A 25,727-nucleotide genomic window follows, 5' to 3' on the forward strand; every position below is an offset into this window, starting at 1 on the left:
GTCTGGAACTTCTGGGCTCAAGCGATCCACCTGCTTTGCCCTCCCAAAGTGCTGGGATAACAGACATGAGCCACCATGCCTGGCTCTTGCAATGGTTTTATTTTTGAATCCAGCAATATCTGGCTTTTTTTTTTTTTTTTTTTTTTTTTTTTTTTTTTTTTTTTTTTGAGACGGAGTCTAGCTCTGTCGCCCAGGCTGGAGTGCAGTGGCCAGATCTCAGCTCACTGCAAGCTCCGCCTCCCGGGTTTACGCCATTCTCCTGGCTCAGCCTCCCGAGTAGCTGGGACTACAGGCGCCTGCCACCTCGCCCGGCTAGTTTTTTGTATTTTTTAGTAGAGACAGGGTTTCACCGTGTTAACCAGGATGGTCTCGATCTGCTGACCTTGTGATCCGCCCGTCTCGGCCTCCCAAAGTGCTAGGATTACAGGCTTGAGCCACCGCGCCCGGCCATATTTTCTTTAAATTGTGCTTAAAAATCAAATAGTTCACTTTTGGCTGGGCGTGGTGGCCCACACCTGTAATCCCAGCACTTCGGGAGGCCAAGGCAGGTGGATCACCTGAGGTCAGGAGTTCGAGATCAGTCTGGCCAACATGTTAAAACCCCATCTCTACTGAAAATACAAAAAATTAGCTGGGTGTGGTAGCAGGCACCTGTAATCCCAACTTACTTAGGAGGCTGAGGCAGTAGAATCTCTTGAACCTCTGGGAGGCGGAGGTTGCAGTGAGCCAAGATCACGCCACTGCACTCCAACCTGGGTGACAGAGCAAGAGATTCCGTCCCCCCCCCACAAAAAAATCAAATAGTTCACTTTTTAACCCATCTTACTCCTCTCATACTTTACCATAGGCGCCTGAAGGAAGCCAAATGGTACTTAAAATGTTCTGTTTGGAAGTCTGTACACCCAAATTCATGAGTTCATTCTTTCTTTCATATAACTAAAACATGAGTCCCGTTTTCTCCTGTCTCCAATAACAATTTCCTCACTGTCTTTCAAGTTATCACTAGTAATTTCCAGGAGGTCTCTACCTGCCACCCTGTCCTCCTCTTAGTAAGTGGTTACTGTGAGGGAGAGAATGATTTGCAGCCATTTTGTCCACCTAAGTGTGGTTTCATTGTTTCCTTAAATTGATCTTTTTTTTTTCTTGAATTGAATTTCTAGACAACTATTTCAATGGAAATTTTACCACAGAGATGCATTCCATAGCTGTCTTTTAGCTCTTTTGTTATTATTTTTGGGCTGTTATAAGCATATTTGTATTTTATTTGCCTATTAGGAAATGCATGTATTAATATTAATAAATATATCTACATTATAGTAGATAGGAATAGTTAATATATGTAGTAGATATTGAATAAATGTTTGCCATTATTTCGAGATAATTTTATTTTGCCACCAGAAAGATTTGTGTGTGGAAATGTTTCATTTGTTCTTACTTTTTTAAAGAATCGAATTTACATTGCAGTTGGAAGATATCTCTATATTAATTATTAAATTTCTTCTTTTCCTAGGAGTCTGAATATGTTTCAGCTCATCTTCATGAATGGATAGATCTGATCTTTGGCTATAAACAGAGGGGACCAGCTGCAGTAGAGGCACTCAACGTTTTCTATTATTGTAGTTACGAAGGTATAAATCTATACACTTTTTCTCTTGCTTTACCGTGATAGAAACTATTGTTTAATATATGTTTACAGTTATTTTGGGCCTATTTAATATGAGAAAGACTACATTTTCAAAACGTCTTTTTACTTGAAAGATTAACAGACTGCTGCTGTTTTTGTAATAGTAGTTAAGTGTGTATATGCCAGTCTAGTTATAAATGTCACTTATTAACATCATAAAAGTTTTTGATCTCTAACATATTTGTCCTATTCAGTTGAGTCAAACATTAAATTTCAGTATTAAACAGTAGCAGATTTTGAAACAAGGCCTTTGAAATTACAAATAACAAATTCTTCAAATGATACATATGATGACATTATTTTGCTCAGAATCAAGAGTATTTTCTGATGGCCTTAAAATGATTTTTAAAAAGTAGTTCTTTACTAATCCTTAAGTAGACTAATAGTTCTAAAGATGGTGAATACTGTGAAGTTATGTGAATGTGAATACAGTGAGAGACTTTTGGTAAATGAGCATATTTTTGCCATGCCGTATCCATTCAGGTAATAGGTTTGTAAGGAGAAAGTATTGCATGGCTGTTAGAAGCTTGGACTTACCTAGTTTAGCCAATTACTAGTCATGTAACAATCCATATTAGATGTGGCTGAGTATAATCAGTTAACCAGAATATTACCTTTCGAAACCTTTGTTTCAAGCAATAACTTAAAGCAGTATTTTTGTGTAGTTATTACTCTTGTTTGAGTTTGGCTATTATGACCAAAACAATTAGGTATACTCTGAGTATAGTTCGTATTTTTGCAAAAGAAACTTATATATATATATATTTTTTTTAATTTTGTGACAGGGTCTTGCTCTTTCACCCAGGCTAGAGTGCAGTGGCATAATCATACTTGACTGCAACCTGGAACTCCTGGGGTCAACCAGTCCCTCCTGCCTTACCACCACACCCAGCTAATGTTTAAAATTTTTTAGAGAGATGAAGTCTCACTTTGTTGCCCAGGCTGGTTTCAAACTCCAGGTCTCAAGCAATCCTCCCGCCTCAGCCTCACAAAGTGCTGGGATTACAGGCATGACCCACCATCCCTCCCCCAGTAGAAACCTTCATAGAATATCATTTAACTTTCAATTGCTTAAAATATTTTAGCTAATTTTTACATATATTTAATGTTTGATGAGTTGCTGATTTTTTAAAATTACCTTTTCACAATGTTATAAATTGAAGAATAGAATAATATTTTATTGAAACTGTACCAGTGAGGCTGGGGTGGTAGGTCACGCCTGTAATCCCAGCACTTTGGGAGGCTGGGGCAGGCAGATCACATGAGGTCAGAAGTTCAAGACCAGTCTGGTCAACATAGTGAAACCCAATCTCTACTAAAAATACAAAAATTAGCTGGGCGTGGTGGCATGCACCTGTAGTCCCAGCTACTCAGGAGGCTGATGCAGGAGAATCGCTTGAACCCAGGCGGTGGAGGTTGCAGTGAGTCGAGAGCATACCACTGCACTCCAGCCTGGGCAACACAGCAAGACTGTCTCAAAAAAAAAAATGTGTGTGTGTATATATATATATGTGTATACACACACACACACACACACACCAGTGAGCCTGATACATTAATCAGTGATGTGGCTTGCTGATTTATTTTCACTCTGTAGTAAGTTGACTTCTTCTCCTGGTTTTAGGAGCTGTGGATCTGGATGCCTTAACAGATGAGAAAGAAAGAAAAGCCTTAGAAGGGATGATTAATAATTTTGGGCAAACACCTTGTCAATTATTAAAGGTAAGTCATATGTGTTATCGACAACTTAAGTAGATTTAAGTATATAACAAAATATTGCAGTCAAGATCCATATGTATAGCCAATTACTCTCAGTTACAGAAAGATTTCTATTTGCTCTGAAAGTCTTTTATTATTTCCAAGAGGAAAAACTGAGTACCAATTAGGGTATGCCATTAAAACTGTCCTCATATTGGGACTCATTCCACATGTAAAACTTCTAATAGCTCACATCTGCCCAAAAAGGCACTTACTTTCCAGAGCCCAAACCCAGTCCTAAGAATCGAATTATAGAATATTTAAAATGTAGAATCAAATTATTAAAAATACTACATATATTTCTTTCCCCATACTAGTATCTGAAATTAAATCATCTTCCTGATAACACACGGATTTGGATTCATGGAAATTAATCTAATGTTAGTTTTCAAAGATGTCTTGATCTTTTTCAGTATATGAATTTAGTGATGTGGAATACATTAAAAAAAATGTATTAACTAGATTTGTTCTTAAGCAATCACTGTGTTTGTTAGGTACTTTACCTAATCTTCACCTAATCTTCATAGTAAAAATTCAGTTATCCTCATTTTTCAGGAGATAAAGCCAAGCCTCACAGAAAGTAATACCTAGCCTATAATGCCTTTGAGAAACTAAATACTTTTTTCTAAGTTTACACAACAAGAAAGTGACTAGGATTATATGCCTGACCATCTAACTCCAGAGCCTTTCTCGCATGCCATGTTTCCTCTGAATTAGTAGCTGTAAGCCCCCTGTTAAACTAGATCTCTTAAAATGTTCTTATGGGCCTTTATTTGCTACCTAATTATGATACTTTCTGCCTTAGGTTGTATATTTATCCATTTGCCTCAGTACATTATAAATACATTAAAGGCAGCAACTTTCTCTTAATCATCTTTGTATCTCTCTTGAATACAGTATTGAACTGAAATCACCACAGCTATTACAACAGTAGTATATCTAAGCTCTAACTTATAGGTGTCCTTCTGTCAATACAGTAATTGGGCTAAACTTTGTAATTGTTACTGTTCCTTAGCAATGGTTTGCTTGGAACCTCCAACATTGGTTTTTACAGAATAGTCATATATGAAGTCAATGCTTTATCCCTTACCTTCTGGTACAGTCAGAAGGCAAAAGTAACAGACTAAAACAGAATGTTTCAAAGGGCTTTGAAATAGATGCTATCATATTTTCACACCTGTTTTACTTTTCTTTTTGTTTTACAAGTGGTGCTGTTAGTTTTTATTGTCATAAAAATGATACAAAAATCATTATTTGATTTGAAATAAAATGAATAATATCTATTAAAAGCTAATTTTTTTTTTTTTTTTTTTTTTTTTTGAGACGGAGTTTTGCTCTTGTTGCCTGGGCTGGAGTGCAATGGCGCGATCTCGGCTCACTCCAACCTCCATCTCCTGGGTTCAAGCGATTCTCCTGCCTCAGCCTCCCAAGTAGCTGGGATTATAGGCGCCCGCCACCACACCTGGCTAATTTTTAGGAGAGATGGGGTTTCGCCTTGTTGGGCAGGCTGGTCTCTAACTCCTGACCTCAGGTGATCTGCCTGCCTCAGCCTCCCAAAGTCCTGGGATTACAAGTGTGAGCCACCATGCCTGGTCTAAAAGCTAAATATTTTCGTACTTACAGCTTTCACATCTATTGCCTATAATCAATATTTTGTTGTAGAGATGCAAGAATTTACTTTAGAGAGAATTCTGTTTTGCCTTTTAACTGTGCCTTTGAAATATTCATTTTACTTGCCATTTATTTCATATTTATATAGGTGATACTGTTCTGTGTTTCTGACGTGAAAGTTGAGGAAGAATAATAATTTACTTGAAAAGTATGCAGCAGTACCTATAATTTGATTCTGATAGTATTGACTTTTTTTTTTTTTTTTTTGAGATGGAGTCTCACTGTCACCCAGGCTGGAGTGCAGTGGCATGATCTCAGCTCACTGCAACTTCCATCTTGTGGGTTCAAGCGATTCTCCTACCTCAGCCTCTCAAGTAGCTGGAACGATAGGTGCACACCACTATGCCTGACCAATTTTTGTATTTTTAGTAGAGACAGGGTTTCACCATGTTAGCCAGTATGGCCTTGAACTTCTGACCTCAAGTGATCCGCCCACCTCAGCCTCCCAAAATGCTAGCATTTCAGGTGTGAGCCACCACACCTGACCAGTGTTGACATTTTGATCTTGTCAAGGAATTAAAGATTCATCCAAATTATACATTCTGAATTTTGAATACTACATTTAATTTTACCAAGCATCTAACATGTGTAGGATACTGGTCTAGTATGGAAATCCAAAAATGAATAAGGCTTCTCTAGCTTTAAGGCACTTATAATCTAGTTGGGGAAGACAGACCATAAACAACTATATGTAATCCAACATAGAAAGAAATAAGTTATAATTAAAATATAAATTATTTGCCAAGGAAAAATAATAAAAGAGAATAATACATTCTGACTTAAAAATTTAGGAGAGATATCAGTAAGAAAAACTTTAAAGTAGGAGTGGGATTTCCAAAGAAATGAAGAAAGTAGTAACTCTGCTAAGAGACTAGTCTGAGCCAACACCTAGAATTGTCAACAATGCATGGTATGTAATTCATTGTAGCTAGAGCCTAGTGTATATGAAGGAACATAGTGACAGATTAATAATATAGATATGGAATTGTTTTTTCCTTAAAATTATTTTGAAGGAACCACACCCTCCAAGATTATCAGCAGAAGCAGCAGTGCAGAAGCCGACCAAAATAGACACTTCAACCCTAAACCTGTTTCAACACCTTCCTGAACTCAAGTCATTTTTTATAGAGGTAATATCTAACTTGGTAATATCAAAAAGAGTTTTCTCTAAATTCTGTACATTTTAAAGTCTTTTTATTATTTAATGGGAAGTAAGGATTATAGTATTTAATTTAAGATAGTAAATTTTACAGTAATAATCTATTGTTGGATTTTTAAAACATTTTTATTGGAAGTTTTTGTTTGCTGCTGAGTGGTAATCTGAACTGTTTTTCTTGGCTTTCTTTCATCTACTTCACATTTTCCTGACAAAGAAGAATAAATAATTTGATTTAAAATGCTTCTTGTGACAATCAAGATGATATGTAGATGGAGATAATATTTTAATAGCTCTTAATTATAATGTCTGCTCATATATAAAATAGATCCTAATAAGTCACATTGTTAATTGATAGAATGAGTAGTCTAGTAAAACAAGAGTAGTTGATGGTGTAATTGAAAGAGTTTAAGTAAAAAATTCAAATGTTTAAATGTACATATTAAATTACTTGCAGTAATTCAGAATGTGATTATAAAATGCATTCATACCTGTGAATTTGGTTAGGACAGATAACACTGACCCTTCACAAAAAGAAAATTGAAAATAAAAAGTTAGTAAGTTTGAAGATATACATTGAACAGTCTCTGCAATACAGCAGAGGTTGGTAAACTTTTTCTTCTGTCAAATAATAACTTATTTGAAAAGTGTGCAGCAGTGAGATAGGTCTAACTGGTAAATATTTTGGGCTTTGCAGGCCAAAAGGCAAACTCAAAGATATTCTGTAGGTACATATATAACCACTTAAAATGTAATCATCTAAAAATATAAAACCCATTCTTAGCTCACCCACCGCCTACAAAACAGGTGGTGGGCTGGCTTTGTCCCACAGGTTGTAGTTTGTAAAACCCTGCATTACAGTATCACTGCAGCATGTTTCTCAGATTCAATAACCATGGGAAAATCAATTATCAAAAAATTCTATTTTTTGATAATGTAGTATAAAAAATGTTTATGAGTTTTATAACAGTTAAAGCTTTGGCCGGGCATGGTGGCTCACGCCTGTAATCCCAGCACTTTGGGAGGCCGAGACGGGTGGATCACAAGGTCAGGAGATCAAGACCATGCTAGCTAACATGGTGAAACCCCGTCTCTACTAAAAAATACAAAAAATTAGCCGGGCGTGGTGGCGGGCGCCTGTAGTCCCGGCTACTCAGGAGGCTGAGGCAGGAGAATGGCGTGAACCCGGGAGGCGGAGCTTGCAGTGAGCCAAGATCATGCCACTGCACTCAGAGCGAGATTCTGTCTCAAAAAAAATAAAATACTGTGTCTCAAAAAAAAAAAAAAAAGTTAAAGTTTTATAATAAATTTTACTCAAATGAACAGTATTGTAAGCATCACTGTATTTTTTAATTGATATAAGAATTAAACGTTTTTATGTGGTACACCACTACATTTTGGTATGGAAATGCTTTCACGTGTTTGTGAAAGCATTTCAAAATTAATCTGTCACTCTTTTCCTAAATCCATGTTTACTGAAATAGTTATTTAGGGTTGCAATACAAGTTCTGCAAACTTGGTTATTTCCAAAAGTATCTGAGTTAGGTGCGTAGAACTCAGAACACATAAAAACAATGCTCAGAAATTGTAACCAATTCCCAGGATATGTTGGGAGTCTCCAAGACTATCCCCAGGTTCAGTGATTTGCCAGAAAGACTCACAGAATTCAACAAGTAGATGTACTCGTGGCTAAGATTTATTACAGTGAAAGGATACAAAGCAACATCAAGCAAAGGGAAAAGGCACATGGTGTGACCTACAGGGGAAGCCAGGCACAAGTGTTCAAGAGACCTCTCCTAGTGGAGTCACATAAGACCTACTTAATTCTTTCAGTAATGAAATGTGGAAACACATTTTTTGTCATCACAGGAGCTCATTAGAGACCCAGTGCCCAAGGTTTTTATTGGAGGCTGGTCGCATACACACCCCTCTGCCTGGCACATACCAAAATTCCAGACTCCAGAAGAAAAACAAGTGTTTAGCATAAACCATACTATTTGCACAAACAGTCTAGGTGTAGTGAGCCACCCTTGTCATTGAGGGAAAGTTTTATATCAGTGTAAGGAGGAACTGTTCGCCAGCCAAGTCCCAGATGCCAACCAAAGGCCAGTCTTGCAAGTAGGCCTTTCTATAATAATGATGGCAGTCTCAGGACTGCTCTGTTAACTCTTTACTGCATGTAAAACAACACATGAGACCCTATTTGATCCATAATCTGATGGACATGCAATACTATATTCTATAATGCCAGTAGAACTATTTTCATCTTATCTAATCATTTGTGACTTTTGTTGTAATATAGTACATTCCAAGTTCCATCTGCAGGTGCAGCAACACATTTGCCCTTCTCTGTACCCACCATGTCACATAGTAGCTTTCTCCAGGACACATTCAGTATCTGGATCAGTATAAAGAACACAATTGATTTCCTTAGGTACCAATAACTTGTTAATCCCTTTTCATTCTCGTAAGAGGTATTTCCCCATATATTAATATGAAAAGAGAAGGCCTTTTGTAGGTCATCTCCTAGGTGTTCAAATTGTGAAGAAAGTAGAGGTAGTAGTGAAAACAAGGGCTTAATAAATGGGTTTTTTTCAGGCACCATTTTCATTTTGCCTTGTTCAAATGCAAGTCATTCTTCTCTGGATTAATTCACAACATGAAGAGAAAAGATAATCACCAACTTTTTATAATTCTATAAATTATAATGAATTTTATAATTTGTTACTTACTTCCTATTAAGTTCTTAGAACAACACCTGATACATAGCGCATACCCAATAATGTTATCATTTACCTAGTAAATATTAGATATCACTTGTGAACTATTGTCACGTCAAGGAACTGAGTTCAAATTATTGTTCTCTTTCACATCGTTATAAGATAATGGCAGATGTTTTCTGAGTGCTGTCTTTATTTTCTGGTCCTACTGTGGCTTTCAGGAAGTATCCCAGTTAATGGATTAGATATGTTTTTTGAAAGTTAGACCCAAAAGGAAATTTCTATAAATTATGACCAGTTTTCTCATTTGGCTTATCTTATATGATCCATATTTTCTGCTTTATATTTATGTCAGTATAACTTAGGATAGATCCTAAATCGTTGGCTGTTTTAAATTATTGCTGCTCTTTGAAATCTATGTCTCTTTTTAAAAGCAGTGTAGTTGAATATAAGGTGATGGGTTTCAGAAGTTTCAAGTATGCCACCTATACATGGTATATAATTCCTTTCCTTCATTTTAAATTAATTGATTAGATGTTTCAAGAGAGTAAAATGATGTATCACAGGATTCATCCTTATTTAAAGAAATGGTTTTCAGTAATTTGTACCTAATAAAGATGAGCAGAACCAGCCACTAAACCTCTTTTATTTTACAGGGGATTAGTGATGGTATTCCACTATTAAAGGCCACCGTCCCCAAAAATCAGTATCGTTCTTTTATGTCTCAAGGCAGCCCTGAGTTACTGGTAAGTTGATTTTTACCTTTTTTACACTGCCATGTCTATATTCATTACAACTTAGAAGAAAAAAAAAAAAAGAGGAAATAAATATTTTTTAAAAGACACTTTTTGGCTATGCATGGTGGTTCATGCCTGTAATCCCAGTGCTTTGGGAGGCTGAAACAAGCAGATTGCTTGAGCCCAGGAGTTCAAGACTAGCCTGGGCAACATTTGCTCAGAAAATAAAATCTAAAAAGATATACAAAAATAGGCTGGGAACAGTGGCCCACGCCTGTAATCCCAGCACTTTGGGAGGCCAAGGCGGGCGGATCACTTGAGGTCAAAGGTTCAAGACCAGTTTGGGCAACATGGTGAAACCCTGTCTCTACTAAAAATACAAAAAATTAGAGAGGCGTGGAGACAGGCGCCTGTAATTCCAGCTACTTGGGAGGCTGAGGCAGGAGAATCATTTGAATCCAGGAGGTGGAGGTTGCAGTGAGCCAAGATCGCGCCACTGCACTCCAACCTGCATGACAAGAGTGAGACTCCTAAGTAAAACAAAAATAAAAATAAAAAGATATACAAAAATAGTAATAGTACTTTTTGAGCAGTGGCAATATTGTGAATATCAATTGTAATACATATGTATAAATATATATATATATATATATATATATATATATATATATATATATATTTTTTTTTTTTTTTTTTTTTTTTTTTTGAGACAGAGTCTCACCCTGTCACGCAGGCTGGAGTGCCGATCACAGCTCACTGCGGCATTGACCTCCTGGGCTCAGGTGACCCTTCCACCCCAGCCTCCTGAGTAACTGGGACTACAGGTACACACCACCATGGCCAGATAATTTTTGTATTTTTTGTAGAGATCAGGTTTTGCCATGTTGTCCAGGCTGGTCTCAAACTCCTGAGCTCAAGTGATCCTCCCACCTGAGCCTTACAAAGTGCCTGCATTTTTTAAAGTTACCAGAATTTCCTTTGTGTGGGGTAACTTGTTAACTTTTATAATCAAGAAGATAAAGGCTTTTCATTTTGAAGAGAAGAGAACTTACTCACTATGACTGTCACTACAGGGAGACCTTAACAATTCATTGTAAATTCTGCTTCTGATTTATGTTCTAAATGATATATATTACATTTTTATGGTAAGACTGGTCCCTGAATTTCTTCTACCTGCCAGCTAATAACTGCTAATAAACTTTGAGAAATCATGAGAAAAAATAATATTCCTAAAGAAAGATAAATTGGGCTGAGCGCAGTGGCTCACATCTGTAATCCCAGAATTTGGGAGGCTGTGGGTGGATTGCTTGAGCTTAGGAGTTTGAGACCAGCCTGGGCAACATGGCGAAACCCCATCTCCACCAAAATACAAAAAATTAGCCAGGCATGGTGGTGCATGCCTGTGGTCCCAGCTACTCAGGAGGGTGAGGTCAGAGGATTGCTTGTGCCTAGGAGGTTGTAGTGAGCTGAGATCATCCCACTGCACTCCAGCCTGGGTGATAGAGCAAGACTCTATCTCAAAAAAAAAAAAAAAAAAAAAGTCAAGTTTTCTTACAAATAAGGCCATATAAATAAGGCCAGATGTGGTGGTTCATGCCTGTCATCCCAACACTTTGGGAGGCCGAGGTGGGAGGCTCACTTAAGCCCAGGAGTTGGAGACTAGCTTGGGCAACATGGTGAAACCATGTCTCTACAAAGAATACAAAAATTAGCCAGGCATGGTGGCACATGCCTGAAGGTTGCAGTGAGCTGAGATCATGTCACTGCACTCCAGCCTGGGCAACGGAGTGAAAATAAAAGATAAGCAAAGAACTTTTTCTGTTTGAATTATCTTAAGATGTTCCTAATGCGTTTCATGTTTGAAGTACACAGTCTCACAGTATTCCCTAAGTGATAAATGCCAATGTCATGTGAGCATCTGGTTATTCTGGGCTGCTTTCCTTAATATTTCATTTAATTTGAGTCTTCATATGTTCTTTTCCAGATAACAATAAGCATGAATTCTGTTATTGGAACCCATGGATGGTTGCCTTATGACAGAAACATTTCTAATTACTTTACATTCATCAAGGATCAAACTGTGACAAATCCAAAGTAAGTAAATGAATATTTAAAGCAAAACAGCTATACCAGGTACCTTATTGCCAGGAAAAAAAAACTGGATTAACTGATTCATGTTATTCTGAAAGAAATATTTTTTTATTTTTTTTGAGACAGAGTCTTGCTCTGTCACCCAGGCTGCAGTGCAGTGGCGCAATCCCCACTCACTGCAACCTCTGCCTCTCAGGCTCAAGGGATTCTCTGGCTAATTTTTGTTTTTAGTAGAAATCGGGTTTCACCATGTTGACCATGCTGGTCTCAAATTCTTGACCTCAAGTGATCCACCCGCCTCACCCTCCCAAAGTGCTGGGATTATAGGCCACCTAGCCCTGAAAGTAATGTTTTGAGATCCAGATTATCTCTTCTTCCTTCCTTCCTCCCTCCATTCCCTCCCCCCACAACCTTCCCTTATTTTTAAGTTATGTCCTGAATTTATATTGGTTTAAATACAAAACTTAATTTCCATAATATCAGTTATAAAAATGCAATTACATTAGGAATAACAGACTTCCTTGTAATTTTATTCTACCTTATTATTTAAAAATAAGACCTATGTGTCTTAATCTCCAAAAGTTATGTTCTAACTTAAAGTGGTGTTTCCCTTACATTGAGTTGTCCTGTTTGTTTCCTTATATTTTTTTCTAGTTAAATCACATTCATGGCTGGGCACAGTGGCTCACGCCTGTAATCCCAGAACTTGGGAGGCTGAGGCAGGCGGATCACCTGAGGTCAGGAGTTCAAGACTAGCCTGGCCAACATGGCAAAACCCTGTCTCTACTAAAAATACAAAAATTGGCTGGACATGGTGGCTCATGCCTGTAATCCCAGCACTTTGGGAGACTGAGGCGGATGGATCACGAGGTGAGGCGATCAAGACCATCCTCGCTAACACGGTGAAACCCCTTCTGTACTGAACATACAAAAAAATTAGCCAGGCATGGTGGCAGGTGCCTGTAGTCCCAGCTACTCAGGAGGCTGAGGCAGGAGAATGGTGTGAACCCGGGAGGTGGAGCTTGCAGTGAGCCGAGATCACGCCACTGCACTCCAGCCTGGGCGACAGAGCAAGACTCCATCTCAAAAAAAAATAAATAAATAAAAATAAAAATACAAAAATTAGCCAGGCATGGTAGTGGGCACCTGTAATCCAAGCTACTCAAGAGACTGAGGCAGGAGAATTGCTTGAACCCAAGAGACAGAGGTTGCAGTGAGCTGAGATTGTGCCACTGCACTTCAGCCTGGACAACAGAGCAAGACTCTGTCTCAAAAAAATTAAAATTAAAATTAAATTCAAAAATCATGGCCCAGTGCAGTGGCTCACACCTGTAATCCCAGCACTTTGGGAGGCCAAGGCGGGCGGATCACGAGGTCAGGAGATTGAGACCATCCTGGCTAACACAGTGAAACTCCATCTCTACTAAAAATACAAAAAATTAGCTGGGTGTGGTGGCGGGCGCCTGTAGTCCCAGCTACTCGGGAGGCTGAGGCAGGAGAATGGCGTGAACCCGGGAGGCAGAGCTTGCAGTGAGCCGAGATCAATACCACTGCACTCCAGCCTGGGCAACAGATCGAGACTCCGTCTCAAAAAAAAAAAAAAAATCACACTCTGTGTTGAGGATCAAATTACACCATATATTTGAAAATTATTTAAAATGTTGTAATTATTATCATTGTATCTTTGTCTTCCTCAACTAGAATACAACTTCATGAGATTAGGGAAAATGTCTTTTTTTCTTTCTTATCCCACATAATACTGTTATGTTTTGCAAGAAGCATATTCTCAGCAAATTAATATCGAACAATAAAGTTTTATAGCTAGAGTATGAGAATTAGCCTTCGTTTTCTATATACACACTGAGTTGCAATCACTTGTCTTTCTGAAGAATCTAGATTGGCTAAGCTCACAGGTATTGCACTTGGAAGCTGACAAAACCAGCATGCTTGCTTTGGTTCAAATGGAGAACAGTCATCCTAAGTGTTGTTAGATACACACTTATCTGCCTGATTTATCTCCTATGCGTCACCTTGTGTAGGACATCCCTGGTTTAAGTTTATTTCTGATATTCCTAGTCCTGGCATATCCTGTCTAGTCTTTTACTAGACTTTAAACTTTAAGGCTGCCATTTACAAAATTGCCAATTTTATTAAATTGTCTTTGAAATCCAAGATTTAAGCATTTTTCATACTTTCACTGATCTCAACTTTTTTTTGCTTAGCACTTGAGATTGTTGTGTATATTCTTATTTTATGAAAAATATTACAGTGAGGTAACGTATTTTCTGCAAGTCTATCGTTTATTAATAGACATTTCAAATAGGACATTTGGGACTAAGTTTTTATTTCTTTTTTAGAGAGGTTTAAAAAGAACAGTTCGTATCAGTGTAAGTGATCTTTTAAGGAACAGTCTGATACTTAATTGTGTTTGCAGAACTCAGCGCAGTATGAATGGTCCTTTTGCTCCCGGGCTAGAGGTCACTTCTAAGCTATTTGTAGTATCACATGATGCAAAGTTGCTCTTCAGCGCTGGATACTGGGATAATAGCATTCAAGTGATGTCACTTACAAAAGGCAAAATTATCTCACACATCATCCGGCATATGGGTAAGCATTAGCTTTTTTTCCAAAAACGCTCAAAATTTTTATTTTTTTCTTAACTGTAAAAGTAGTACATGCTCCTCGTAAAGAGCATTAAATTTTACCTTTTAAGCCTAGTGAACTTTTTTATTGTGTAAGATTATAAATATATGCTTTCTATAGGAGTGCCTCATGTATTTTGGGTATAATAAAGCACCATATAAATTAAATACAGCTTCATAGCATCTGGAAATGTTAGGCTAAGTTTTTTTTTTTTAAATGAATGATAAAAGTAAGAATTTTAAGACAAAATGGTAACAAAATCTGCTGTCATTAAATAAGACATCAACTGCCCTCTTACTATGTTAACAGTTAAACATGAGAGTGATAAAATTGTTGAATGTAGTTTTAATCTGCTACTTCTTAGTGTATCAATCTTCAATATAAGAATAAAACATTGAGTAGATTTTTTTCTAATAAACCTGTTGGGGAAGGAAAATGGAGTCTGCTGCTAATTCTGTACCAGTCAATCCTAAGATATCACTTACCTCAGCTGTTTGCAGTTTAGGAAAAGTATATTTGTATCGTGAATTTATAGTATAGTACGTGCAGTTTTTCTAAGGACATATATTCTATAGGATTACAGTTCCCAATGGCAGTAGAAGGTGAATGGGGATGAGAAGGCAAAGAAGCATATGAAAATTAACTGGGGATCTATCTCAAACTATCTAACCTCCTCCCAAGATTGTGGTAGTCATTCCCCACACCGCATGTCTACTTCTCATGCTCAGAGGAGGGTGATTTCAAAGAAAGCTCTCCAAGGTGATTTTGATTCTGCTGCTTTCCTGTGGCTCTCTTCCCCAATGCTTTTCCAGTACCATGCCTACATTCCTCCCTGTTGGCATGACTGATTTAGGAATAGTTTGAACATTAACAAAAATTGCTCTTAAAATTCTATTTTAGCAAAACGAGGCATTTCATTTTATTTAATTCCTTTTCTTACAGATATTGTGACTTGCTTAGCTACAGATTACTGTGGAATACATTTGATTTCTGGTTCCAGAGATACTACATGTATGATATGGCAAATAACACAACAGGTAGTCACACATTTAAATGTTCTTGATTTAGATCAGAGATTGACCCTGAAAATACTAGCAAAATGTTCTACTAGGACATCGAATTGTTTTCTGGTAGTGACTGAGCTCCTTTGTATTCTTTTTACCCACATTTTGTCCTGTCCAAGTCACCACATTTTTTCCTAGGTTTACTGTCTGATTCATTACCTTATTCCCTATTGCTTTCCAAAGATTCTTCCTTCTTACCTCTCCCAGGAAAACAGTAATTATTTTTATTGTCTTTTAGCATAGTAACATTTTACTTTCTTTCTTGTGGGACTACTAGAAATTATAGATTTATGGTTTTCATCAACCTGATTGCATTCTTATAATAATATGGGTCCAGGAAGTATCGTTTTTGTTAAATAGCTTCTGTTTTGTTTTTTTTCTTTTTTTGAGATGGAGTCTCGCTCTGTCACACAGGCCAAAGTGCAATGGCATGATCTCAGCTCACTGCAACCTCCACCTCCCAGGTTCAAGCAATTCTCCTGCCTCAGCCTCCCATGTAGCTGGGATTACAGGCACGTGCCACCACACCTGGCTTTTTTTACTTTTTCTTTTTTCTTTTTTCTTTTTTTTTTTTGTATTTTTAGCAGAAATGGGGTTTCACCATGTTGGCCAGGCTGGTCTCAAACTCCCGACCTTCAGTGATCCGCCTGCCTCAGCCCCGCAAAGTGCTGGGATTGTAGGCGTGAGCCACTGCGACTGGCCAGCTTCTATGTTTTCTGCATTGTCTTAACAGGCTCTCTCCCACTACAAATTTATAAAAAGTATCTAGAAATTTTCTTCCATTTAAAAAACCTAGCTGAGCATGGTGGGACATGCCTGTAGTCCTAGCTATAATACGTGGGAGGCTGAGATGGGAAATAAAGAAATATTACAATCTTTAATTTATTGATTGATTGAGCCAGGGAAGCAGAGGCTACAGTGAGCTGAGATCCTGCCACTGCACTCCAGCCTGGGTGACTGAGCAAGATCCTATCTCAAAAAAAAAATTTGTTTTCTTCTAATTTTTTTTGTTTTATTTCTTATATTACAATCTTTAAATTATTGATAACTTATTTATCTACATTGGATAAGGCTTTGTTTACTTCTGAATAGAAAGCATTACACTTAAAGTGTAATGGTCCCAGCTAGTCTTATATAGGTATTTATTCTTACATATGAACTTACGTTTTAACCATACCCTCTTTTGTTTTTTGTTTCGTTTTGTTTGTTTTTTTGAGACAGAGTCTTGCTCTGTCGCGCGTCCTGCTAGACTGCAGTGGCGCGACCTTGGCTCACTGCAGCCTCCACCTCCTGGGTTCAAGCGATTCTCCTGCCTCAGTCTCCCCAGTAGCTGGGACTACAAGCACACACTACCACGCCCAACTAATTTTTGTATTTTTAGTAGAGACAAGGTTTCACTATGTTGGCCAGGACGGTCTCGAACTCTTGACCTCATGATCCGCCTGCCTCGGCCTCCCAAAGCACTGGGATTACAGGCATGAGCCACTGCGCCTGGCCCCATACCCTCTTTTTAAAAAAAAAAAAAAAAAAAAAAACTCCATTTTAGCCTTACTGAAATTGTATTCAATTTATGTGTTAATTTGGTTTGGGATTTTGTTTTGTTTTTTGTTTGTTTGTTTTTGAGGTAGGGTCTCACTCTGTCATCCATGCTGGAGTGCAGTGGCACAATCATGGCTCATTGCAGGCTTGACCTCCCAGGCTCAAGCAATCCTCACTTCTCAGCCTCCCAAGTAGCTGGGACTCCAGGCATGCACCACCACGCCTGGCTAGTTTTTGTATTTTTAGTGAGACAAAATGATTGTCTCTGCCATGTTACCCAGGATGGTCTCGAACTCCTTGGCTCAAGCGATCTGCCCACCTCCACCTCCCGATAATTTGGTATATTTTTATAGTTATTTATTTACAGAAATAGGAAGTGTCTTTCCATGTTTGTTTCAGGTCCTTTTTATGTCCTTTGATAAAATTTCTTTCTTTTTCATTTAGATCCTATACCTTGTGATACTTACTTCAAATTATCGGCCGGGCGCGGTGGCTCAAGCCTGTAATCCCAGCACTTTGGGAGGCCGAGACGGGTGGATCACGAGGTCAGGAGATCGAGACCATCCTGGCTAACACGGTGAAACCCCGTCTCTACTAAAAAAATACAAAAAAATAGCCGGGCGAGGTGGTGGGCGCCTGTAGTCCCAGCTACTCGGGAGGCTGAGGCAGGAGAATGGCATGAACCCGGGAGGCAGAGCTTGCAGTGAGCTGAGATCCGGCCACTGCACTCCAGCCTGGGCGACAGAGCAAGACTCCGTCTCAAAAAAAAAAAACCAAAAAATAAAAACAAATTATCATGTTTTCTATTACTATTTTTAGTGGGATTTTAAAATCATTTTTGTTTCTGATTATTGTTAATATAAAGAAAAGCTATATAGTGATTTGACTATAAGTTACTTTGCCAAATCCTCTTATCAACTCTCATGGTTGTTAGTATTTCTTGGATTTCCTGAAAATAAGATAAGGGAGATAATACAATCATGTGATCTGAAAATAAAAGTTATTTGCTTTATCTTTTCTAATATACTAATTATTTCATTTTCTTACCATATTACATCATTAGCTAATACAATAAGGTAAGCAAAATTATAGTGAGCATCCCCGCCTTTATCTAATTTTGATGAAAATGCCTTCCCAATGTTACCATTTAGTATAGTGTTTGCTGTTAGGTTTCACTAGTTGTGTTTTTCACATTTAAGTGAAAACACTGCCATTATTTTTTTCTTTTGGTAACTTTATAGTTTTAATGAAATTTCAAACTTGTAAAAAATTTGCAAAAGTAGTATATTTTGTATCATGTGTCTTAGCAGTCTCTTTTAGTATCTCCCTCTTACAACATCTTATTTTTTTTAACCATTTAAAAGTTGGAGACATCATATGCCTATACCCCTAAATAGGTCAGTGTGTATTTTCTAGTAACAAAGACAATCTTGTACATAAACCCAGCAAAGTTACCACAATCAATACCATTAGCTAATCCACAGTCCATGTTCTAATTTTATATTTCCAATAATGTTCTTTACAGCTGTTTTTCCCCATTTATCTTATTTATAGTTTTTCTTTTACCTTTTCTTGATGTAATGTATTATGTATGTTGAGAAATTTCCTAGGTTTGAACCATCCTTGAATTTTTATAATAAACCCACATAATTTATGGTATATTGTTATTACACTTTACTGATGTATCTTATTAGCTAGTACTTTAATGATTTCTCTACTCTTAAGTAAAATAGATATTTTTGTTCTGTCTTTATCATGTTTAGTATGGGGATATGCAGTCTTTACCAAATAAATTTAGGAAGGGCTCCTCTTTCTCTAGAACTGGAATTACTTCCATAAGGAATTACCTGAGTTTTGAAAGTTAAATATAGTGCACTAAGCACTCAGACTGATACTCACAGGGGAAGGAAGACAAATGTGTCACAGGTAGCAGAGTGTCAAGGGGAATTAATGTACACCGCATGGAACAGGTAGAAGGTCTGGGCAGAGTTGTCTAGGATAATCACAAATACAAATAGCAACTATTCAAATAAAACAAATAACATACAAATGTGTATGCTAAAGACAAAGCATGCTAAAGACATGAAGAAAGAGTCTTTCTTCTGGAAGATGACTCAGAGAGCAATTTTTGCAATACAATTGTGTTACTAGGAAAACATAAGAATGACAGTTCAATAAAATGGAAGATCAAAGATGAAATGATAAAATAGCATTATAAGATGAAAACGAAGGTTGCAGAAGAATCAAGCTGAGATTAAAACCAATACCATTATATGCCCCATAAATATATATACCTACTGTGTACCCACAAATGTTTTTTCAAAGGGCTGCAGCCAAGACCTATAAAAAAATACCATTACACACGCAAACAAACCTAAAGCAGAAACTGCAAGAAAGAGATTTGATGTGGCTGCAAATGAAATTAGTAGCATGGAAAAAAAGATGTAATCAAAGTGAATGCCAATAAAAAAGTAACTTTAAAGCAGTTAGAGAAAGAATGATAGCTATAAAAATCAAAGACAGTCAGCATGAAGAAAATTGATGTCCCTGAAGCAGCGATCCCAATAAATGGAAACATTATTCAGCCAGGCGTGGTGGCTCATGCCTGTAATCCCAGCACCTTGGGAGGCTGAGGCGGAAGGATTGCTTGAGTCCCAGAGTTCAAGACCAGCCTGGGCAACATGGCAAGACTCTCATCTCGACAAAAAAATTTAAAATTAGCCAGGCATGGTGGTACATTCCTGTGGTCCCAGCTACTCAGGGAGGCTAAGGTGGGAGGATCACTTGAGTCCAGGAGGTCGAGGCTACAATGAACCATGTTCATGCCACTGTACTCCATCCTGGGCAACAGAATGAGACCCTGTCTCAAAAAAATAAAGTTATTCAGAGATATAACACAAAAAGTTTATTTGAAGTTAAGGAAGAATAAATCTGTAGATTAAAAGGAGAAATAACATACTTGGAAAAATTAATCCAAGACTGTCAACACTGCAACAATTTATGTTAAGGTTTTGAGCTTAGTTAAGTTTTTGAGATGGAGAATAATAATTCAGAAATCCAAGTAGAAATGTAAGAATGAGTACTATTATGAATAGACTCAGTGGTATGTACCTAGTTGCAATGTTAGTTTGTGATTAGAAGGTTTAAATGAACCTTCATTTAAATGTGATTAGAAGGTTAAATAAACCTTATGAAAAACAGAAAACAAGAAACCACCTTTACCTTTGCTTTTCTCTTTTATTATTAGGGAGGTGTTCCTGTGGGCTTAGCATCTAAACCTTTTCAGATTCTTTATGGACACACCGATGAGGTATTGAGTGTCGGCATCAGCACTGAGCTAGACATGGCAGTGTCGGGATCAAGGGTAAGATTTCACCTTTAAGAAATACTAATTAATTTATCTACAAATTTATTACCAACATTTATAACTAAAATGTTTTTCAGAGGAATTGATAAAAGTATAGAAATGTTATACCATATTTGTATAGGACTTTGCAAAAGTAGAATAGACCTTGCAAAATAAAAAACTGAATGCCATTTTGGGATTTTATTCATTTTATTATTTAAGGGAAGAGGGCATTCTAGGAAATAAAATACTATTTGAAATTTCAAAGTTGGAATTTTTCCTAAGGTGCATATATCCTTGATGGAATAATCATGTTCTTGGTTCCTTTCCGACATTTCTTTATCTGGCCCACTCTACTTTTATTCCTTTTTGCTGTTGTTTTTCTTTGTCTTTTTCATTTTCTGATATATCCTGTGTGTAGGATGGAACGGTGATTATACATACCATTCAGAAAGGTCAGTACATGAGGACTTTACGACCACCTTGTGAGAGTTCTCTGTTCCTGACCATTCCTAATTTGGCTATATCTTGGGAAGGACATATTGTTATCTACTCCAGCATTGAAGAAAAGACCACCCTCAAGGTATATGACCTTTCATGCAATAGAGGTAGACTCCCAATAGTGTATCTTTCCCTCCCCACATTATAGAGGAGGTTTATTGAAGAAGGAGAAAACACCATATTTTAAAGAGGATGTTTTTCTTTCATCATTCAGTTGTTTGTTTCTTAACATTAGATGGACTTCTACCACAATCGTAGCCTCACATTAGTATTTTATTGTTGGGATTTTTATTGACTTGTATAATATATTATTTCAGAATAATTTCTGATTATGTAGGATTTTTTAAGATTAAGTGGAAATTGGAAATGATAGCCAACTGAAATTCCTTTTGCATAAGGCAGGATATAAATAAACAAGCCCTCAATTTTGTATTTGTTTCCTTTCAGTGACATCACTATTTATTTAATTAATGTATGTGTATATGTGTGTGTGTGTGTGTGTGTATATATATATGTGTGTGTATATATATATATTTTTTTGAGACGGAGTCTTGCTCTGTCACCCAGGCAGGAGTGCAGTGGCGCTATCTTGGCTCACTGCAAGCTCCGCCTCCCGGGTTCACGCCACTCTCCTGCCTCAGCCTCCCGAGTAGCTGGGACTACAGTACAGGGGCCCGCCACCACACCCGGCTAATTTTTTGTATTTATAGTAGAGACGGGGTTTCACCGTTGTTAGCCTGGATGGTCTCGATCTCCTGACCTTGTGATTCGCCCACCTCGGTCTCCCAAAGTGCTGGGATAACAGGCATGAGCCACCGTGCCCGGCCTTTTTTTTTTTTTTTTTTTTTTTTTGAGACAAGAGTCTCGCTCTGTTGCCCAGGCTGGAGTGCAGTGGCACAATCAGTGATACAATTATAGCTCACTTTGGCCTCAAAATCCTGGGCTTAACTGATCCTTCCGCCTCAGCCCCCTCAGTAGCTGGGACTACTGGCATGTGCTATCACACCTGGCTAGTTTTTTTTAATTTTTGGTAGAGACAAGGTCTCCCTATGTTGCCTAGGCTGGTCTCAAACCCCTGGGCTCAAGCGATCCTCCTGCTTTCGACTCCCAAAGCACTGGGATTACAGACATGAGCCATCATGCCCAGCCTAAGCTTTTTCAATATTAAGAATTTTTGGGGGCCGGGAGTGGTGGCTCACACCTATAATCCCAGCACTTTGGGAGGCTGAGGCAGGTGGATCATCTGAGGTCAGGAGTTCCAGACCAGCCTGGCCAACATGGTGAAACCCCATCTCTTCTAAAAATACAAAAATTGGCTGGGCATGGTGGCGCATGCCTGTAGTCCCAGTAACTAGGGAGGCTGAGACAGGAGAATTGCTTGAACCCGGGAGGCCGATGTTGCAGTGAGCCGAGTTTATACCAGTGCACTCCAGCCTGAGCAACAGAGCGAGACTCCACCTCAAAAAAAAAAAAAAAAAAAAAAAAAAAAAAAAAAAAAAAAAAAAAAAAAAAGGCCAAGCATGGTGGCTCATACGTGTAATCCCAGCACTTTGGGAGGCCGAGGCGGGCAGATCGCGAGGTCAGGAGATCGAGACCATCCTGGCTAAACAGTGAAACCCCATCTCTACTAAAAATACAAAAAACAAAATGAGTCGGGCATGGTGGTGGGCACCTATAGTCCCAGCTACTCAGGAGGCTGAGTTAGGAGAATGGTGTGAACCTGGGAGGCAGAGCTTGCAGTGAGCCAAGATTGCGCCACTGCACTCTAGCCTGGTCGACAGAGCAAGACTCCATCTCAAAAGAAAAGGAATTCTTTTCTTTTGTTTTAAGAATGTAGGGTGTTGGGGAGGGCTGAATGAGATTTTAATTCTTTGGAGAGAGTGAGATTTCTCGTTTAATATTTACTTGGCAATCTGATTTGAAATCACTTTAATAATATTGTCTACACACTTGGTCTTTAAATATAGCCATATTTTTATCCCAGAATTTTAAACCAAATAATTATTCTGTTATAGTCAGAGTTTTAACTGGTAATATAAAAACTCAGTTTTTATTTGAAATTGTTAACTTTTCCTTAATTCTTTGCAGGATAAGAATGCATTACATCTGTTTTCTATAAATGGCAAGTATCTAGGGTCTCAAATCCTGAAGGAACAAGTATCAGATATATGTATAATTGGAGAACACATTGTCACAGGCAGCTTACAAGGATTCCTGTCTATAAGAGATCTCCACAGGTAAGTAATAAAAACCAATGAAGTATCACTTAAGAAAAGGTGGCAGTACTTCTAGTCTAGAGTGAAAATCAGGATCTAAGATTTTTAATCTTTTGGTTTATCATTTATTACAAAAATTTGTCTTTTAGCAAGTATAAAAAATTGGAGAAGCTAAAGTATTCCTGGACTCATAAATGAAGTATATATATACATTTTTTATTATATAGAAAATTTTACATTATATATATTTTACCACAATTAAAAAATTTTTTAGGCTGGGCACAGTGGCTCCTGCCTGTAATCCCAGCACTTTGGGAGGTCAAAGAGGGAGGAATGCTTGAGCCCAGGAGTTTAAGACCAACCTGGGCACATAGCAAGACCTCATCTCTACTAAAAATAAAAGCTTTAAAAATTAGCTGAACATGGTGGCATGTGCCTGTGTTCCCAGCTACTTGGGAGGCTGAGGTGGGAGGATTGCTTGAGCCCAGGTCACAGCTGCAGTAAGCTGTGATCATAGCACTGCACTCCAGCCTGGACAACAGAGCAAGACCCTGTCTCAAAAGAAATGTTTTAAATATGTAGAGCTAGAAAAAAATGTTCATAGTACCAAGTCTGAATTATGGATTTGGAAATTTGTCCAAATGATGGTTTGAATTTTTATAAAGTTTTTTAATTGTAGTAAACTAAACTAGAGTATATTTAACATATTTATGCATGTGTGTGTATAAAATTGGTAGGGGGATCTATTGTCATTCGATCTAGTGAAGGAGAGAGATATTGGAGTAGTGGATATGTGTTTTTGTTTTGTTTTGTTTTGTTTTTTGAGACTGAGTCTTGCTCTGTCACCTAGGCTGGAGTGCAGTGGCATGATATTGGCTCACTGCAACCTCTGCCTCAGGTTCAAGTGATTCTCCTGCCTCAGCCTCCACGTTAGCTGGGAATATAGGTGCATACCACCATGCCCAGCTAATTTTTGTATTTTTAGTAGAGACAGGGTTCCACCATGTTGGCCAGGCTGGTCTCAAACTCCTGACCTCAAGTGATCCAACCACCTCAGCCTTCCCAAAGTGCTGGGATTACAGGCATGGGCCACTGCACCTGGCCCAAGATTTCTGGGCTTCTTATCCACCTCTCACTTATGAATCAACAGGGCAATAAGCATGAGAGTGCCTAGGTGCTGTGATGCTTACTCATAATAATGGTTTTTAAGGGGTTTAAGACCAATTGGAGGCTGGGTGTGGTGGCTCACGCTTATAATCGCAGCACTTTGGGAGGCTGAGGTGGGTGGATCATTTGAGGTCAGGAGTTCAAGACCAGCCTGGCCAACATAGTGAAACCCCATCTCTACTAAAAGTACAAAAATTAGCAGGATGTAGTGGCAGGCACCTGTAGTCCCAGATACTCAGGAGCCTGAGGCAGGAGAATCACTTGAACTCAGGAGGCGGAGGTTGCAGTGACCGAGATCGCACCACTGCACTCCAGCCTGGGTGACACAGCAAGACTCCGTCTCAAAAAAAAAAGACTAGTTGGGGAAATATCAATATTTGTGTACTGTTATGAACAGTTTAAGAGCTAAATTATATGGTCCCAGTTACAGGTACAAGAAGTTTTAAAGACATTAAGGATTAGCATGGATCTGAGTAGTCAGAGGAGTCTTGATGAAGGATTAGTAGGAATTAAATGGACATGAAAAGACAGGGAGGGCCTTCTTTTGGAGATGGAGGTAGTCAATATGTGAGGAAATAAAGCACGAAGACATAGGAGCAGCAATGAACTTGGTGTGTACTGTGCTGCATTTCAGGGATAAGATCAGAGCAAGACTAGAACAAATGCCCACTGAGAGTCTGAGGCTCAGAGAACAGTGACTGGTACAGGAACTTTATTTCTATCTGTTTTAGGAATAACACTAAGGATAAGAATCTAGTTAGTATCCATATAAAATCCTATCTAACTGTTGTGTTCCTTACTTTGTCTCTCACCTTCCCTCTAATCTCTCTAAAGGGAACGTAAAGACTACCTTAGATAAATGACGAATGTAATAATAAGATGTAAAAACTGAAGTAATAATAGAATGGGTTGGAAAATTGAAAAAAGAGTAAGATTCTCTAGAAAGTCAAGAAAATGTTTATATTTTAGGTTCATGTTTGCTTTATTGATATTTTGTTTGATTATATATGTTTAGAAGAAAAATAGATGTCAAAAATAGAGAAAAGATCTGTTTATCAAGTGTTTTTAAGTAATGCTATAAATACAGGCCCTTGTGTGAGTCACTTAGACTTTCTGGACACAAGTTCCCACATTGTAAAATTAGAATCCAGAACTAGATGAGCATTAATTTATTTTCCAGATATAAAATTCTGTGAATTCATTATAAATCCATGTAATTATGTCTGTATTTTTTATTTCTCTTCTAGTTTGAATCTCAGCATCAACCCATTAGCTATGCGACTGCCTATCCATTGTGTTTGTGTAACCAAAGAATGCAGCCATATTCTTGTAGGTTTAGAAGACGGCAAATTGATTGTAGTGGGTGTTGGCAAGCCTGCTGAGGTAAAACCTAGCATCAATAATTTCATTTCTCATGCTGTTGGGGATTACTTT

The 25,727-nt window shown here is 37.9% G+C and overlaps 1 protein-coding gene across 12 annotated transcripts in view; it reads left to right on the forward strand.

The window, feature by feature from the left end:
• LOC105468283 (neurobeachin like 1) overlaps positions 1-25,727 on the forward strand; it is a 211,202-nt gene that overhangs the window by 173,940 nt on the left and 11,535 nt on the right. For 11 of the 12 annotated variants that reach the window (XM_071073225.1, XM_071073223.1, XM_071073222.1 and 8 more), the window contains 11 exons: positions 1,511-1,628; positions 3,309-3,406; positions 6,127-6,243; positions 9,646-9,735; positions 11,711-11,820; positions 14,252-14,424; positions 15,403-15,497; positions 20,311-20,427; positions 20,831-20,992; positions 22,999-23,147; positions 25,541-25,676. In XM_071073225.1, coding sequence (XP_070929326.1) covers positions 1,511-1,628; positions 3,309-3,406; positions 6,127-6,243; positions 9,646-9,735; positions 11,711-11,820; positions 14,252-14,424; positions 15,403-15,497; positions 20,311-20,427; positions 20,831-20,992; positions 22,999-23,147; positions 25,541-25,676 — 1,365 coding nt within the window. Of the gene's footprint in view, positions 1-1,510; positions 1,629-3,308; positions 3,407-6,126; positions 6,244-9,645; positions 9,736-11,710; positions 11,821-14,251; positions 14,425-15,402; positions 15,498-20,310; positions 20,428-20,830; positions 20,993-22,998; positions 23,148-25,540; positions 25,677-25,727 lie in introns of those variants that run through there. The other variant, XR_011609986.1, reaches the window with a different exon arrangement.

This window comes from Macaca nemestrina, chromosome 11 (assembly GCF_043159975.1).
Source record: "Macaca nemestrina isolate mMacNem1 chromosome 11, mMacNem.hap1, whole genome shotgun sequence".
NCBI lineage: Eukaryota > Metazoa > Chordata > Mammalia > Primates > Cercopithecidae > Macaca > Macaca nemestrina.